Raw genomic sequence first — 18280 nt, 5'->3', positions numbered from 1 at the left:
CATACACACAGCATGTATCTTTCTTTAATACTACTAGATGCTGCCAAGACAGTCAATCTAATAGTAATAACATTGATTCATCTAAACAAGACGGACAGATATTCCCACATTGGATCAAGCCCGTTCCTTTGCTACGGACTCCGAAATATGCATCTAATTAAGCCACCCCCGGCACCAAGCGGGGTTGTCAGCTCCGAATGTAACCCGGCCTCCGGGAAGTGCCCGGAATACATTTACGGCTTGAAGTATTTTCCAATCAATCGAATATCGCTAGCCAGCGCTGCCGGGTTATCCACACCGGGGAAGTGGCCGCCGAATTGAACTTCTAGAGCAGGGGTTGATTCCATCAGCATCAGATCATCACACTGTCTCGGATACATGTAGTTAGACTCACTGTTGTAGTAGACCAGGTTGCCAACCGTCGCCACCAGCTTCGCCGGATAAAACAGAATGTTGTACTGAAAGTTAGTGAACAGCAGAGGCTGCTTGCTCCTGGCGGTTCGGTAAGTATGCGAGAAGCCGTCGGGATTCTGGGCGTAAACAAAGGCGGCGGAGTCAAACGTCTGCGTCAGATAGTACAAGGACACATGCCTGAGAATCTCATTGTCCGTCATGAACGACGGGCCGGTGCCTCGTCGTGGGTCGGACCCTGTTGTATTTGTTGGCATCATTGCTCGGATTTATTATATCAATGACTGGGGGTGAGGAGCATGACTCTTTGATGAGATGCACTTACAGATGACAAACTTTTCAGCAAGCCATGCCAGCTGTCCGACGGGATTGTCGTACAAAGCAAGTCCAACTGTATTCACCTAGAAACACTTTGTCAGCCATTTGTCTCGTTTCACGAGGAGTTAGCCATGACTCAGAGAGAGAGAGAGAGACGACACACCGTAGTTGTCTGTTCAATATAGTAGCCCGTGCCCGAGTTCTCAAAGTCCATGGCCCTATCCTCCAGCTCAATCTCGTCCGCCGCAAGCGCAATGCCCTGCGCCGCCAATTGCTCCGGCGTCAGCGCAAAAAAGGGCAAAAACGCAAAGTGCACCGCCTTGACCGTCGTGTTGAACTGATCATACATGTCAAACGCCACGCCGCTGCCCCAGTCCGTTCCGTGCACGGCATACGTCTTGTACCCCAGCACCTGCGTCATGAGCGTGTTGAACAAGGTTGCCGTGTCGGAGATTTCCCAGCCATTAGGCGCGGGAGAGGAGAAGCCAAAGCCTGGGAGGGATGGCACTACGATGTGGAATGGCTGGCTGGAGTTGCTTTTGAGTTGGTCGACTAGGTGTGTCATTTCCAGGAACGAGCCGGGCCAGCCGTGGAGCAGGATGAGGGGAATAGCGTTGGGATCCTTAGACTTTTCATGGATGAAATGGACGTTTTGAGCTCCGATTTGGATCGTATAGTGGTTGTATCTGTGTACTTGAGTCAGCTTGTGAATCCATTTTTGCTGGTTTGTCCATACGTGTTGATCTGCTCTTGTTCCTTTGTCCAGTTGAAGCTTGTTACCCATTCATTCTGCAAACTCTTGAGAGCAGAGAGCGGGATTCCAGTTGTCAAGCTCATATTCAGATTTGCATTGGCGGCTGGGAGCTCTGCTGCAGGAAGAACAGTCCTCTGAATAAGATCAAGCATGTGAGGCACCCGTGAAGAAAGATTGACTGTGAAAGGCTTTGCGACGGGAGCGTTTGCCGCAGCTGCTTTGGACAGCAGCCCGAGGGAGCCAAGAAGAAGAGAAGTCTTCATCTTGAAATGTTGCAAAGATGCTCGAGTACTGCTGAGTGTATCGAGGGAATGGCTGCGTTCCTATCCAGCCAATGCTCTTGTCCTGAGTAAAGATTCTATTTCGTTAAGCATTCATGATCCTTTTATATATATTTGATGCTCTCGAGTTTGACATCTTTATCTAGAACCAGGCTTGATTCCCATTGGCTCTTTGTGCTACGGGTCGCTGTAGTAGGCATTTTACTATTCGGGAAATATGATTGTTGCCTTTTCCCCTGCAGGCCCCACGATGCTTGGTCCCGTTTAACAGTGGTCAATGCAACAATGCTGAGTAAACGATGCCGTTTCTTTGCTCTTTGCACGGGAAAGGGGCATTTGGCCGCGGAATATTTTTCTACGGACTTATAAACCGCCGGAACTACCCATTTGTTAATATCGCGAGCCGTGTTGATGCAACCACTAAGTACAATCGAGACACGGCGAGCGACACTTATTTCCTATAGCAGGCGTGAGTCTGGAGGGACAGGTTTGAAATCAGGTAATAAGCAGCCTTCTAGTGGAGAATCTTCATGCGCTTTTCACGCCTGAGCTAGGTTTGTGTACGAAGCCATCGTGAACTGGGAAAACTTCAAGGGTGGACACGGCACATAAGCCGCCGTCGGAAAGACTCTCTCGGCAGTTGAACCGCTGGCCCGGTCTCTTTGTTGCATATGCTAATGATGAAGGACTACTCCATCCTCGGCGTATGCTTTGATCACTTAAGTAAAACCTGGACAGACATATATACCCAGCACGAGGTCAAATAGGTAAAGATGTCTCCAAGTTGTCTTGAGCAATGAGCACAAAGCTGTGCGGTGGAGTCTCGATGAGAGACGATCTCTTGAGCTTAAAAAGGCCATTAGCCAACTAAAAAGCACGCCGTGTCCGGGCTGGCCCGTCAAATGTTCCTCGGGATGTCTTGCTCTAGCTCGGGGCATTGCTGCACTAGCGCATCTGTGCCTTGGGCTTGATTACGAGTTATCTTGGTGTGAGTAAGCGTTTACGAGAAGGTTGGTCAGGCTTTGGACTTATTTTACAAAGAATGGTTAAAGTGTAGGGTAGTTTATTGAAGAACTGGGCGTTTACGGCATCCCGTAGATGCAAATGTTGGCATCTGGTCTCTTGTCGTGAGGTATCACGATCAAAGTGGTGTGCAAGCGTTTTATCATAATTTACGAAGCTGTTCATGAACACACTAGACAGCGTATAAAAGTTAAGAATTGCCAAATGATGTTGAACTCGTTTACTCAAACAATTGAAACGTGATGTCTATCCTTTTCGGGCGTGCTCTCGTAGCCTTTCAGACGCCAGTGCACATGTCAGCATCTACACCGTTTCTGCAATGAAACGGAACACCCAACTTGATACTGCAGCCTGACCAGATCAATCCGCATATTCAATGTAGCAGAATCAGCCACATCTCCGTCTTCCATACGGAGACAGAACACATCAATTGGCCAACCGGAATCTTCCAACCCGACCGAAAGGCTACAGTCCCGACACTGTCCTGCACCGCCAGCAAGCCATGCCCCCTTCACCGCCATCACCACTCACATGTAAACAGGATGGCAGTCTCCAATATAAACCCACAAACCCCCATAAAGATCCCCGTCACTTCTGCCAACGCAGCAACGCATTGAGAGCAGAGCAGGGCCAAGAAAGAAAAAGGGTCAGCTGAATCCCCCCGTTTTTGGGCTGCCACGCAGACAGGGCGTGAGGCCATGCCATGCCCTTGCCCGCATGGAACAACGACAGAACTTGCTTCTGGAAAGATACAAATGTTCCACGCATGTGGCCCCCCTTATTATGTATTGCCAGCTGGATTACGGCGTGCATGAATACTTACATGCACTCATGCGAGGCACCTTGTCAACATGGTACTGTATCAGTGAGGGTCTTTGGGCAGAGGAGCAGTACGGGGTTGCATCGACACGTGTGCACCCGCGGTAGATGCGTCTCAACTGCCGGAACAAAGAGATACGAAGAAGAGAGAAGCCAATTGAGAGAGTTGGATATGCCGTTCTCTATATTGCAATGAAATGCTATTAAGAGTACGAGTAATACGGGAAAAACACTATTATTAGAAGCTGATACGATGCCATACGATGCCATACGATGTGACACGAACAACACGAGCCATCTATCACGAAGATTGAAATGAAACCAACCCTCTTCCCCGGACAAACACTTATCCACAACGTAGAACTGACAGTTAGTCTCGTAAACTTGCAAAAGCCACAAAACGGATTGCCAAATGGAATAACCCGCTGTCAAAGGGACAAAATAAAAGAAAGAAGCCATCCCACACCTCCTTTACGCCAGTTTTGCCCACGTACTGTACAACCCACTCACACCTTTTCGATTTTTTCTCCCCCATCCCGCTTCATTCACCGGGGCGCCCCCTTTGTTCAAAAACGGCAAGAAAACGAACGAGCAAACCAAAGAACCCAAAAAACAAAAAGCCACAAAGAAAAAATTTTCTCTTTCCCTCGGTCTGGCTTGCCCTGCGTGTCTTTTCTACCCCAGAGCCCAGCGGCGATTACTTTGTCTTCTTGAAAAGCCGAATTCTTTTCCCGAGAGACTGGTTTGCCTCCCCCAATTCGGAGGTCTTTTGTATCTTTATTCGCCGTTCATTCTGTTCCAGCTTTTCGGTCGCCGTTCCGGTGTCGCGTTGGGGTTTAGTTTACATGTAGCTTAGATTCGGTTTGGGGGTGGCACACGTTCACATGGTTTTGGGGATGGGGACGGCTGAAGACGCGCTGAAGCGGCACAGGAATTTACGAGCTGAAGAGCTGAAGTGAAATACCGTAAGAATGAGGCGATTCGAGTTTTTTTGCCTGCGTATTACGTCGTCAAGTAAAAAGATACGTGTGCGCATCATACATACATGTAGGGTCTTCGGTGAGCGAACATCTCCTCCATATTGCGTGCATCTCAGTGGAAACTTCATGAATCATCTCAACAACCACAATCAACGCAACACGCAAAGTTCTTCCTCCTATCATCGGCGGCAAGGACGCGCGCGCATCCCCGAAAAAAACAAAACTACGGTCCGATCTGCCCCCAAAAAAGCAGCGAAAAAGGAGCGAAGAATCAAGAGTGACAATCATGACTTGGTAGGGTAACCCGCGTGGCGTAACACTTGCGGCCAGCCACATGGCACCGCAAAATGCTCCATCCAGGCAGCCATGATTCAACACTCAAATGTCACTGTCAATGTCACTGTCACGCACATGTCATTGAAGAGTCATTTTTGTGTGAATTTTAGAATTTGTTATTGCATTTGTATTATTGTTATGGTATTCCTGCCATTCAGTTGTTTCGAGACTTTGGGTATAATCCCCTGCCCCTCACGACCTCCCATCCCCATATCGCATTATCCTTTCCATCGTAAAAATAATAAGTTGTAACCAAAAGATATTGTTCTACAATAAATCCCGTAAAAAATAATAAACAAAACAGTAAAAAAAGACACCATCCATATTTTCCCATGGGGTATAAACAGCGAAGTCAGTCGCCGAAACCATGTGAAAGCCCGATTGGATTTGAACCCCTTCTGGCGATGCACCCACACCTGCCAGAATATGTTTGTTGGAAGAAAATATTTAAAGTTCAAGCCCGCGCTCCCGATGCAACCAGTGAATGAAGTCCATGGTGATGGAAAAAAATGATGGAGAGATAAATGATGATAAAACGCCAGTGTAAACCCGTTATGATGAGGTAGCCGAATGATTGGAAAAAATGATATTCTTTTCTCTTTCCCGCAGTCGATGATGGTCTAAAGCGATGAATGTTGTAGCTGGGTATGTGATGATGAAAGAAAGGCCGGCGTAGTCGTGATATAGATGAGGATGGAAGTGATGATAGATATGGGATGTCGAGGTCGAGTGGGCGCAGATGATGATGATGATGTGTGTAGAGTATAATAGCTTGCATCTAGTTAAAGAGAAGCCATACACGCAGGATGGAAGCCATGCATCAAGCAGGCAGTCCATCCTCCGTTACCCAAAGACAGGTCAAGGTCGTGTAGTAGTATGGTTGATTCACTTTCGGTGAGTCTTCTTCAGCGCCTTGCCGTCGTGGTAGTGTCTCCTCGTGCGCTCTCGTCCTCGGCGCTCCTCCTCCTCATAAGGGCTCTGGTTGCCATCGTCGCTGCTGTTGCTGCTGGTGCTTCGCGAGCGGTCCTCCTCGTACCAGGCGCTCAGCGGCTTTCCGCCAAACATGAGGTCCTCGTCCTCGATGATGATGGGCTGGATCCACGCCTGGGCGTTGAGGTCAAGCTCGTGGGCGGAAGGCTCCATGGTTTGTAGGTGGTAGTATGAGTCTGACTGCTTGGGAGACATGGCTGGATATTTGTGTGTGGTTGACGCGACCAGCGCTGTTTGAGATTGTTGGCGGTGGTGTTGGGAGAGGGAGAGATAAGATGTCTCGGATAGGCTGGTGGGTTTTGTCTGGTTTGATTTCCCTCGCGTCGATGTGGACAGAAGAGTTTGTTCGTGTTGTGTGATTCGGGCCGCGAGTTGCGTTTGGTGCGAGTACAAGGTGTGAGTGAGATAAGGGTTATATGTGGATAGTGTTACTGATTATTTGTTGTTGTTCGTAAAGAGGATCCTGATCCTGCTGTGAGTCGTGTAATCTGATTATGGTATGTTGTTTTCGACGTGATGGTATAAACGATGTTTGTGAATCTGGAGAAAGCACAAGATCCAAAAGTCTGGGGGAATTAGGGAGCATTATAGTCGAGTCTCGATGGCCGCTCCTCGGCCCCGGCGCTCGAGTCAGAGCCAAGAAACTAGCTGCGTCCCACCGAAGAGCCTCGCCTCCCTCCCTTGCCCTAGCCTGGGGGTGGGTGTCGCAGTAAGAAAAAGGACTGGGGGGTGTGTCCTGGCCGGGACCATCCGGAAAGGGGTGATGATGTTTCGAGCATGTCAGGATGACCCACGGCTGTGCTACGGCGCTACCAAGGCAGGTTTTCTGGTTTATCGAGTTTGCTGTGCTGGGGGAAATGCAAATCCAGCTGAGGCGGCCTTTGTTTTGCCTCTTTGTTCAAAAATAGTGACCGAGTGAGGGCATACTGACGCCGGGAATGCGCGCACAGCCTCTCTGTTCAGACTCTTTGTTCATACCGAAACAACTCAATGAAAGCATTCTCATTTACAGACTATCTTGACAACTATCCGAGTAAACTGAAGGAGAAGAGAAAAAAACCAGCTGCCAAATAAAGGGGGGGAGGGGTGAGACACGGACCCAACGAAGGAGTGCGGCCAGCAAGGGACAAAAGAGCAAAACGGAGTTGGGCTCTCCGACTTTTCGGACGGTGGCGTTTTGTCTTTATTCCTTTTATTCCTCTTTTCCCCTCCATTGCTCCCTTCCCTTCAGTGCCCAACCCGTTTCCCGAGGCCCGACCCCGGCTATACCTGCTATAAACCGCAACTCGAGAGGCCTGAAGCGTCAACGATCCTTTTGCCACGCGGCACGCAGTTCACAGCTGATGCGCTGGTTCGCCTCTTTTCAGCTGCGGAAAGCCTTGCTTGCTGCGGGGACACGTAACGAAGCGTACATGCGTGCGTGTCTGAGTTGTTACTACTACTACTGTAAAATTCAATAGCACGCGCATGTTGATTTACCGCCTTGTGTCTGGAACCCTTGGACTTGCAGCGATACTATTTGCCGGGGAACGGGAATGCCTGCACCGCCAATTTAACAAGCTTGATTTCCTTTTCATTTCGCCGTCCCACTGCGGCGCGGCGGGCAGGGATGGGATCCATTTGCGAACAACGCAAAAAAGCAAAACGGCGGTAAATGGTTCCCTCACTCCGAAATGGCGGTCTCTCCCCAAAGAGCCGGGGATCGCTCTTTTGATTGACACAAAGTTGGGGGTGGCTTTCCAAAACCCACTCCGAAACTTGTGAGCCACACAGTCCTACATACTGTAAGGGCTCTCAGTTTTTTTTAGCCCGGATTTCGAGTCAAAAACGGAGAGCGGAAAAGGGAAATTGACAAGAAAGCTTTCAAAGGAAAACTGTCACCCGCCCCAATCGTCCTTGAGCTGTGGCATCGCTCGCACCCGTGACGGCTCGATTCGAGCACAAGACGCGGCCACCCTCCATCACGAATCGATTCCGGAATCCTTCTTTGACACAGAGAGCTGAGAGCTGCCCGACAACCCTCCCAACCAACCATTCAGGTCGCGAGGGAACAAACGGTGGCCCGAAAAGGACGTGCCGTTTCCGCTAATGCAGCTTGTGCTTTTGAGTTGATGCTTTGCCTCCGGGAAAAGGCCCTAGTGTCTAGTTTTTCGATGTGGGCGGCCTGCCATTTCTTTGTTCTTATCCGGACCTATTCGTGGTACACGCGGAGTTTCTTTATTCTCGTTCACTTTGGCATGTGGTTGTGTGTTTTTCCTTTTATCCTTCCTTTTCCATCCAGCCGGCATCTTCTTTCATCCATGCATTCCATCCATCTCGATTAAAGGCAAAACACCAAGAAAGATGCAAACAGAAAGAAACAAAAGGACAAAAGGACCGGTGACCATACACACACGCACACGCAGACACACTCCCCATCCCGCCCAGCCAGCGCCATGTCTGTGCTCGACATCCCGTCCCTTCTAGACGTCAGAAGAGCGGTCTCCAGACTCTTTGACTCTGTTCAATTTCACTTTTCTCCGTGCATGTGCTGTTCTTTTGATAGACGCCCCGTTGGGTCGTAAAAATGTGACTTGTGTCCTCGGCTGTTCATCTCCGTTGGCAGTTTAGCGAGCAAAAGCACAGACAGGTACAGAGATTGCCTCTTACCGTATTCTTCCGTATTTTACCAACCTAAAGCAAAATATCGCCGTATTCTTATCATCTTACGCCCACGTATACGGGCATTATATCTCGCAAATGCCCTTGCATCGTCCCTAGGGACCCGTGTGTAAAGATAGATACCGTATGAATACATCGCAACCCCGGCGGTTGATTCCGAGCAAGGGCCGGAGTGACCATCTTACATACATGTGTGATGCTTGTCCTGTTCCTAGCTGCGAATCTACCCGCTCACGTTGCCCTGTTTCCCTCTTGGGCAGGTCGTTTCTTGGGCAAAAAAGAGCCCGGCGGATGAGCCAATCACCCGCGCTTCAACTGACGATGCCTGCCTTGCACTGCCCTTTTTGGTTGCCTGGAAGAAAACGCTCCCATCTACATACGCTGTCTGCCTATCCCTCGTCGTAAGCTCGCTACGCCGTTTATCATTTGCTCTTCGCTTCAGTTTTCATCTGGGCAATCAAAAAGGCTGCCCAGCAAGGGCTTATGCCTTCGCCCATGTAACAATCCAATCGCCTCGCTCCGTTGCCCACACACCACTTGTTCGGAGCGCCCAGCCCAGGCAACTCAACTCTGACTGCATGCACGGCCGATCGCCTTTGGCTGCAGGCAGAGCCACACAGGCATTTTTTAATTTTCAGGGTTCAAGCTCTTCCAGTGGTTTAGTCCCGGCATACCCCGCGATCCAATAGCCCATCAAAGCGAGTAGATGCAGTAGCACATGTAATATTCCACATATTGTAGCCTGTGGTCGTTAAGAGAACGTGATAGGCGCCCGGCAAAGACTCACCGGGCCAAGAGAGACGCCCAATCATTAAAACCCCCGTTAACAACGCCGGCTTTTTTGCCTAAACGAACTTTGGCCAGCTGTATCGCTCTGATTGAAAGATTTCGCTCACCGGTGCGAAATCACCCGCATCAATCTGCCTAAGCCACCTGGTCGAGTTGGACATCAAATGTTTGATGAGGGTGGGCATCTAATACAGTACCGGAGTAAAAGCACCAGCGGAGCAAAACGGGGCACAGAAGAATAGCCCGTCGAAAATGTAACCGCAGATGGTTTGATTTTACCCCATACTCTTGGACGGAGCATCTCGGGATATCACAGCATCTGGGGTGGGAGCTAAACAACCCACGCGTGAAGCTAGCATCTCGGAGCTCCAAGCTATTCTGACTCACATGTCTTTCTTTTCTGTTTGATGTTCAGCCCTACCTGCCTATTAGCTGTAGGAGGAGGAGGAGGCATTTTGTTCTTCACTCCCTTCCGTCTTGTGCTCGTTTGCCTTGCGCCTTTTGGTACGTCCATCACTTACACACACCACCATTTTCTCTTTCGCATACCGCACATGTCGCACATGTCAGGATGCTGACCCAATCTCATGGATCCCTCGGTGGTGATCCCCGAGCGTGCACGAGGAGCAACCGGCAGATGAGCAGCGACAAATTTAATTGATAGCGACACCGCCAGTCGAGATGGATGCAGACACAAGACATATTAAACGGAACTCGCATCTTTCAATCCGCCCGTTTCCCAGCAAGACGGGCGTATAGATATCGACACTGTATCTTCTTGTAATATCTGAATACTCGGCGATTCATTAGCATATAATTCGCCGCAGAGGACGGTATCGGGTCCTCTCTCGGCGCAATACCGCCGGCTTGGCTCTTAGCCGCCCACAATCATGATTTCATCCGCCAAAGCGAAATCATCAAAATATCCCCCCTCAAAAGCACACTGTAAAACCAACCCTATCATTCAATGACTCGTGCAACAGCCAATACTTGCCATACCTGGGGTATTGCTTGGCTCTCTGCTCCACGAGATGCCCCAGAGATGGCTCCATAAACCTCCATCGATGGGCGGGGGTTCCCCGCATATGAGCCCCTCGTTTTCGAATCCCTTACTCGTATCATACGAGTTGATTCGTGAAGCTATCATATCAAAATCCTGATCTTGTATCCTGGTGCCTACAGTAGAGACAAGAAATTACCAGGAATGGTATCCCGTAGGCGCCTCGGAGAGCTGACGACTCATATCTGATGTCTTACTTATCCTTGTAGTAAGAGTAACATCTCCAGTGCCGACATGTCAGCAAAGTGAGAGACACAGCCTTCTCTCACGTAAACCTATGTTGCCAATCAAGATCATCTTAATCAAAATCCGAGGTCAGATGCAACCACAGCCCTGTGATCGCTCCTTGCAACAAAAAGCGTTTATTCCCGGCTCTTGTCCTCCCCCTCGGAGATCAAAAACCCCCATTACCCTCCCCTCCAGAATCTACCACTGTGTAACCCCTGCAGTGCAAATGTCTCTCATCTCGCCAACATTCCGCCTCACTTTCAACAAACGCGATTTTCTCTCTTCGCACAGTCCAGATCATGCGCCTCCAAATAGTAAAAGCAAAGCAACGTCCACGCGCACCCGCGAAAAGCCGAATGCGATAACACGCACCCGCGCAATCTAATCGAAAAGAATACGCTTGCGAGATTTGGCATATACTGGCCAGATCCGGGACGGTGATCATGGGATGCCGGGGGGATCATTGCATTGCATTCTCACATGCCGCCGAGATTTGATGGCACGCACACGCTTTTTCCACCGTAACACAACCACTGCAACAAATAGGTCAAGATACAAAAGAGAAATTAATTAGAAAGCATTTGGCCCAATGACCCCCATTCCAGGCAGTTTAAAACGGTAACAAGATCAAAAGCCCCAGGTAAGTAAATTCATGCGCCATCTTAATTAATTCAAATCCCAAAACCCAGCATCGCAATCAATGACATCATCATTCTTCAACACTTGCAATTCCATTAACAAAACAAAACCCAACACCTAAAACCACAATCGCACACCCCCGGGCGTCTTCCATAAAGCCCGCATCCTGTTTTCTTCAAAACAGATTTAGAAAACCCGCATCCTAGATTAAAAAAACATCCGCATCTTCATAACGATGACGAACTTCAGCCACGCCTCCCGGCACTGCTGCAGGGGCGCAAACTACGTCATTGCGTCATCGCTCTTCAACCCAATTCCTCAGCTTCGTTTAGGTCGTTAAAACGGTCGCCGAGAATCGCCCCCTTACCTAGAATGAACAACTAATCTATGCGCTTTTCTGTTCTTCGTGGCAATGGATTCGGTATTCTATCTATAGCTGTTCAATCATCCTCCGTGCATCGGCCCGGAGCTCCCCCCGAAATGTGTATGTCATGACGCAATGGTTGTTCCCTCAAAGGCGATCTCCCGATCCAGATGCTGAGAACCAGAATGGCCCTTTTGCTCGCTTTCGCATGGTGATGGTGACAGTCACCGGTCCGATGTGTCTCATGGCTGTTTCGCCTCATGCTCAGGTTTCGCCCTCATGATACCTTCAGGCGTCACTCATCACCTACTAAAACAGGTAGTTCTCTATTCCCCCCAAGCTGCATTATGCTACTAGTATTACTCCCAATAGCCTCAAGAAATAAAACCACACTACTAGTATTCCTCACAATTCCCTCAAGAAGAAGAAAGATTAATCCAGCTGATCCATCGTAAGAAATCCCAGCTGCCTACTCATTGCAACTGCTTCATCCCCCGAATGCGCATCAGAATCCAATCCGCACACTTGACATCCTCATACTTCTTCTCTCCCCCAACAACAACACTACACGTCTCATGCAGCCCAAATCCCCAAAATATCGGAATGCTCACCCTCTCCTTACCACTGTAGTTCCTCGCTCGGTGCACCGTGCTCGTGTACTCGTCATTCGTAATTCTTTGCATGCAATCCCCCAGATTCACAACCAGCGTGTCCTCTATCGGCTTCGCGCGCAGCCATTGGCCCTCCTTGTTAAGAACCTCAAGTCCGCCATTCAGATCCTGCCATAGAATCGTAAATAGCTGAAAGTCCGTATGCGATCCAATCGACACCTTCTTATCCTCTTCCTCATCACTCTTCCTTACATCTTGTTCCGTACAAGGCTCAATCGGGGGGTAATAGTTAATCACGTACGACGAACCCGGATACCTCACCTTCTCATCAAACAATCCCTCCTCCAACCCCAACGACAACGCAAAACATCTCGTCAGCGCCCTCGCCAGCCTCAAACATTCCTGCATATGCCTCATCATACTCTCCTTCAACCGCGGTAAATTCCTCGTTTGCTCCCACGGATAATCATCCTCCCAAGCGAGATACTCCCTCGCCTCCTCCGGTATATCCGCCATCCCATCCTCCCCAACAGTATCATCATACCTTGGATCATACTGATACGAAAACGACTCCCGCAAATCAACACTCTCCACCGGATTCAGTCGCTGCGTATTCGGCCCCTGATATCCCTTATCCCACCTCGTCCCGCTCGAATCCGCCCTCATCTTGATCTCCAAGTCCTGTCTGAAGAACTCCAGGCCCGCCTCGTACACGTCCTGTATCACGTCTGCGGGGATGCCGTGGTTCTTGATGTAAAAGAAACCCATGTTCTGCGCGGCGGCGCGAACTTGCTGGGCTACGGCCTGCCTCTCGTCGAGCGACGAGCTGACTATCGGCGAGATGTCGATGATGGGGATTTCGGACGGCAAGGCGTCGCGGAGGGGAGTGCAGAGGATCTTTCGTGTGACGATGCCGCTGGGCGAAGCGAGACGGAGTTCCGTCGTTGCGGTGACTGTTTCTGTAGTCATAGTGGACGATTTGCTTTGTCTGTCTTCGTTGTTTGTCTGATGTCGGATCGTATCCCGAGTCTCGTTCGAAATCGCTTCACGTAGAGTCAGTATGCAATCAGATTCTAGTCAGGAACAAATCTTTGCCAGTCACCAGCGATCAAGAAGCGGGGGTTACATCGAGTACTACCTATCCAGCCCATGTAACACGACCATTGGTCGACACTTTGCCCAGCATATCTCCAGATCTGCAGTCACAGTCAAGTACTCAGATGTCGTGTCACATTGCATTTGGGGAAAGCAAGTCAAGAGCAAATAGTATCGTTCAATTCAATGTGCCAACCCCCAAACTCCGCGTGCCATGCCCTTAAAAACAACGAAAAAAAATGAACTCAAACACAAAAAAAAAAAAAAATACACAAATGCCCCCCTTCCCCCCTCCTGGTATCTTGTTTTTCAACGCCTCGCAATGCTGTTCAATGATTTTTTTTTTTTTATACTTTTCTTTTCATATCCCCCTTCCTCCCTTCCCCCCCTCCTGCCCCTCCACTTCGTCGGAAGTGATGGGAACTGTATAGCTCAACCGGTGGGAACCTTGCGGCTCAACCACCGGGAACTATACAGCTCGACCATCACTTCCGACTCCGTGTTGACGCGCGAGTCGCGCGCTTGGGGGCAGGAGTCCCGTTCCCTGCCATTCCTAGGCCGGCTGCGATCCTGCTGGACCGCTGCTTCTGCGCCGCCGCCGAGGGTTTGGCCGCGGGCTTGGAGACCCGGCTCCCGACCACCGTGGCCTTGGCCTTGGCCGGCCGCCCCCTCTTTGGCTTTTCTTCCTCCTGGTATGAGGCCAACGGCTCCTTCCAAACAACGCTCTTGCCACGTCCAGCCTTGGAGGTCTCGGCTTCGTCCTGCTGGCTCTCCTCTTCCTCTTCCTCCTCAGAGTGCCGAGCCAAAAATTGGGCAGGATACTCAGCATTCCCCTTGTTACGGCGAGTGTTGGCGCGGGTTTGGTGGACCAAGTCCTGCTGTTCGTTGCGCACGGAGCCCAGGGTGTTAGGGGGACGTCCACGACCGACTTTGGTGGGTGCTGGAATCGACGGCTTGGGAATGGCGCTTGGCTTGGTCTTCAAACGCGAGGATCGGCGGGATGCAGCCGGAACGGGGGCCTCTTCCTGCTCTTCGTGGTTTGCCAGCTCGTCGACAGCATCACTGGTCTTGACTGATGTTGGTGCCACGTCCTGGGCAAGGGGATCTTCGTCATCCGAGTGATTCATGGTAGCAGCAGGCTTTGGCTTTGGCGGGGTAGTTCGATGAACACGGCGAACTCGCTTGGCAGCAGGCTCCGGCTTGGCCTCTGGCTCGTTCTCGTTCTCTTCTCCTTCGCTGCTCTCAAACTTGCGCTTCTCCTTTGGCTGAGTCTCCATGTTAGGGCTTCTAGCTCCAAGAGGTTGACGCTGCACAGGGGCGATTGCGATGGGGGAGCCGGTCTCAGTGGTAGAGAGACGTCGGGGCTTCGAGCGTCTGATGAAATCGCGCAGATAATCGCGCTCAGGGGTATCGTCGTGGCTGATGGGGTATGGCTTCCCGGACTCTGGACTGGTAGAGGAGCCTTGCTGGTTGCTAAGGGTAGGGCCAGCTGCTTTCTTTTGAGCGCTGGATTGGTTCACGGGTGTAAATGAGATGGGCGAGGTTGAGAGAGGATCGTTGGTGGTGGTTGAATCGGCGGGCGATGGTTCGGCGTCTGCATAGGCAGATTGCTCTCTTTCATTCTCGGCGGCCATGATGGCAATGCTCAGTGCAGATGATTCGTTCAGAGGTGGCGTATTCTCAAGGTCAGAGAGAGAGGAGCTGTCGGTATTAACGGCAAGCTCGGAGTTCCTGGGAAGCTCTGGAATTGTGGGAAGTTCCGGGGCCACGGGGGGCTGCGAGTTCATGTCAGGCTTATAGACCATGCCAGGCTGATAGACTTTTCTCTCAGATGTGGTCACGTAGTCGGGAATGATGAACTGATCGGCAGGTGTAAAAGGAACCTTTTGCGATGCAGGGGCGGGTGAGCTGGTGGCGATGCTTTGACGAGAAGACGAGCCGCGCTTGGCAGGCGAGGTAGCAAAATCGGAAACAATGAGAGTATTATCACTGGGATAGAGGTCTTCATGGTCGGGAGATGTTGAGGGCTTCGCAGGCGAGCCGAAATCGGAAGCAATGAGACTACCATTACTGGGATAGAAGTATTCATGGTCGGGAGACGTTAAGGGCATCAAAGGTGAGCCGAAATCGGAAACAACAAGGGTCTTATCGGCGAGATGGGATTCTTCATTCTCAGCAGACGGTGAGGCGCGCTTGGTAGGAGAGCCGCCAAAGTCGGAGACAACAAGGGTCTTATCAGCGAGATGAGATTCTTCCTGTGCGAGAGGCGATGAGCTCCATTCAGACCTCTGTCGAGGTTCAGGGCTGGGTGTTTCTCCTGGGAATTTGCGCTGGAAGTAGTGTGCTTGAGGGTCTGGCCGCCAGGGGTCTCTGCCTGCCTGTGAATTTTGGGGGAAATGCTCAATGTACTTGATCGGCAGCTTAAACTGAACAAGAAGCCTTTCTCCCCTCTCAGCAATTATGACGCCAGCTTTGTCGTAGCATCCGGTCTCTGCCATGCGGGCCAGCCGCTCCACAGGGTTATGCGGGGGAGGAGATTCACGGCGGTATCTGTCGTTGGGGTCGTCGAAAACATCGTCTGGATGGCGAACAGGAGGAGGGGCATTTCTTCTCTCTCTGAGCACATCCTCTATCTGCGCCTTGTAATCCCACGAGAGGCGGTGGAAATCGTGTGGATCTTGGGGGTCCACGCCTTGGGCGAGCATGTCTTGGGCTTGCATGTCTTGGGCGTCCATGTCTTCGATTTGTTCGGTAGCAGCGTTGATGAGAGTGTTTGACTGAGTCGCAGAAGAGTTGAAGAGGTTAGAAGTTTGAGAATGCTCGGGAATTCGAGAGATGGAATTATCGCTGGGAAAGGCTGGTTCATCAATGGTGGGCATGGCCCCACTCGATCTGATCTGAGGTGAAAGTGAAGTTCGTCGCAAAGTGTGGGATTTGAGCATGTTTCTGACCAGCGGCTCACTTTTGCGTCGCCTGACAATCTTGGTGCGCTCAATCTCAATTGAGTCCGTTGGGACATTAACCCACGAAGCTGAATTGGTGAATGATGGAGAGGAGGGTCGGAATTCAATGTTGCTGGGGTCGTATTTTTCGAGAGTTGCGGGTGACTGGTTGCGCTGCATCCACTCAGGCAGGGACTTGACCAAACCGAGAGACGCTCCGTCATTGGCGGGCGTGGCAGCTGCAGAAGAAGCCTTTTGGCTAGGGGTCGAAGGTAGAAGGCCGCTCCATTTAGAAGGAGTAGGGGCATTGGGGCGAGACTGGTGCGAAGGGGATCCAAACATGATAGAGCTGTCTTCCATGCTAATGTCAAAGGTGGAGGAGTCGTTGCGAGGAGATGAAGGTGTTGTCGAGAGACGAGCAGGTTCCGACTTGCGCTTTGGGCGCCATCGAGCAAAGGGGGATTCTTTGGAAGAGCGGTTGGACCATCGAACGAGGCCGGGAGTAGAGTTTGCCGATAGTAAAGGCGACTTGGACGCACTGGGGCTCTTGGGAATGGTAATAGAGGGCGTTTGCTGACGAGGGCTTTCAAAGTCCTTGCTGGGTGTCGGAGGCGAAGAAGGCTTGATGGGAGAAGGTTCAGCCCGAGGGGAGGATCCTGGCAACAGTCTGACAATGGTGTCGCTGAGTCTCTTGCGGAAGCTCTTGCTGCCCTTTGTAGGGCTTGGGGACTGGGTAGAGGATCGCTTCGTGGGAGACTTTGCGTCTGACATGGACTCGTTAGGCTCCAAGGTCAGGACGCTGGACGGCTCGCTGTCGTCGGCGATATCTGATAGCTCTGGCATGCCGCTGGCAGCCAGAAGAACTCGGGGGTTGCGAGACATAGATCGTAGGTGGACTCCAGCCTCTGTGATGGATGCCATGCTGACGTCGATTTCGGTGACGCCGCTCTGCATAGCTCTGGAGAGTATAGGGTGGAGCTCGCTGTAAATGGCGTAGCCATTGCCTCCGCTCGCGTACTCGAAATCGACGGAGGAATAGTTGCTGAAGCGGCGCTTCAGGGGGACAGTCTTCTTGGTGTACTGGCTCTGCTTGGCCAGGTTTCTCTGCTCCGAGACGTCGGCGTATTCGTCGTGGAGGTAGCAGTTTGCAACGTCCACTATGGAACAAAAGCAGTCAGCAAATTGTACCTCGAGTGTCGTCGCTTTGACGGGCATGTTACAGGAAAAAGAAACGAGAGACAAACCCTTGGCGCGCATGACGGCGCTTGCCACCTCTGCTCTGGACAGAGGCTCTCCCACCAACTCCAACACGGCGTCAGCCGTCGGCACAAACGAGTTGAGACGGCGACGGTTCGCCTGCTGGGCCTCCTCGAGGTCTTCTGCCACCTCGATCTCTGCTGCGGCCTGGCTGGCCGCCACCACACGAGCCACTCGGCCCACCCGCTTCATGATTGTCATGCCCTTTCGAAGAGTCGAAGGGCCGGCCGAGACGGGCACGCGGCACCACGCACGCAGGATGGTCGCTGGCTTTTGGGCGACCAAATTGTCCGCCCACGAACTGTCCAGAAATCGCGTCAGTACCTGGTTCCAGCAAGGGGATTCTAGCAAAGGCGAGGTGGAAGTCGTCGTCGGTCGGTGTGATACGCACATCTCTGTCTTGGCCTCGTGGGCCGCCGGGAAAAACGTCACAAACGCCGCTGGGAGAGGATTGCTGTCACGTATCATTAGCCCACGATCAGATTCCAGAATGAAGTCCAATGCAGTTCATCAGCAGGTCTTACTTGTCGACGGGCTCGTGCCCGCTTCCCCATCCGGGGCTGGTCGTGCCGTCCATTACGCAAAACGGCTGGTTCCTGGTTCCACGATTCGAAGATGTTGTGGTTGAGGCGTCGGAATGCTTCGAATTGTGGAAATTGGCGGGTGGGCTTTAACTGCACGGAGCAGCGAAGTGAATTGCTACCCCACGCGCGCGTTTAACT

General features: G+C 51.3%; 5 protein-coding genes across 5 annotated transcripts; 1 reads left to right on the top strand and 4 right to left on the bottom strand.

Moving 5' to 3' along the window:
* Positions 1 to 167: 167 nt before the first annotated feature.
* Positions 168 to 1824, bottom strand: V8C40DRAFT_285208 (epoxide hydrolase family protein). The gene is made up of 5 exons (XM_083222316.1): positions 1466 to 1824; positions 893 to 1415; positions 737 to 812; positions 395 to 649; positions 168 to 325 (listed from the first exon to the last, which is right to left on the bottom strand). Exons 1-5 carry the CDS (start codon positions 1744 to 1746, stop codon positions 234 to 236), a joined length of 1227 nt encoding a protein of 408 aa, XP_083076106.1. The 5' UTR covers positions 1747 to 1824; the 3' UTR covers positions 168 to 233.
* Positions 1825 to 5807: 3983 nt separating this feature from the next.
* Positions 5808 to 6107, bottom strand: V8C40DRAFT_263043 (uncharacterized protein; the record flags this gene model as incomplete). The annotated part of the gene is made up of 1 exon (XM_083219419.1): positions 5808 to 6107. One exon carries the CDS (start codon positions 6105 to 6107, stop codon positions 5808 to 5810), a length of 300 nt encoding a protein of 99 aa, XP_083076105.1.
* Positions 6108 to 7119: 1012 nt separating this feature from the next.
* Positions 7120 to 8151, top strand: V8C40DRAFT_237136 (uncharacterized protein). The gene has a single exon (XM_083214187.1). The coding sequence runs from the start codon at positions 7380 to 7382 to the stop codon at positions 7674 to 7676; it is 297 nt and encodes a 98-aa protein (XP_083076104.1). The 5' UTR covers positions 7120 to 7379; the 3' UTR covers positions 7677 to 8151.
* A 3536-nt stretch (positions 8152 to 11687) lies between these two features.
* On the bottom strand, positions 11688 to 13338 carry V8C40DRAFT_237129 (isopenicillin N synthase family dioxygenase). The gene has a single exon (XM_083214186.1). It carries the CDS (start codon positions 13231 to 13233, stop codon positions 12127 to 12129), a length of 1107 nt encoding a protein of 368 aa, XP_083076103.1. The 5' UTR covers positions 13234 to 13338; the 3' UTR covers positions 11688 to 12126.
* Positions 13339 to 13844: 506 nt separating this feature from the next.
* Positions 13845 to 18135, bottom strand: V8C40DRAFT_285199 (uncharacterized protein; the record flags this gene model as incomplete). Its single annotated transcript, XM_083222315.1, has 4 exons — positions 13845 to 17458; positions 17546 to 17859; positions 17950 to 18012; positions 18083 to 18135. The coding sequence occupies 4 exons, from the start codon at positions 18133 to 18135 to the stop codon at positions 13845 to 13847; spliced, it is 4044 nt and encodes a 1347-aa protein (XP_083076102.1).
* Between the last annotated feature and the right edge of the window lie 145 nt (positions 18136 to 18280).

The sequence above is a fragment of the Trichoderma camerunense genome, assembly GCF_050948025.1.
Source record: "Trichoderma camerunense strain CBS 138272 chromosome Unknown V8C40scaffold_4, whole genome shotgun sequence".
In the NCBI taxonomy this organism is placed as follows: domain Eukaryota; kingdom Fungi; phylum Ascomycota; class Sordariomycetes; order Hypocreales; family Hypocreaceae; genus Trichoderma; species Trichoderma camerunense.
This window is presented reverse-complemented; position numbering and strand designations above follow the sequence as displayed.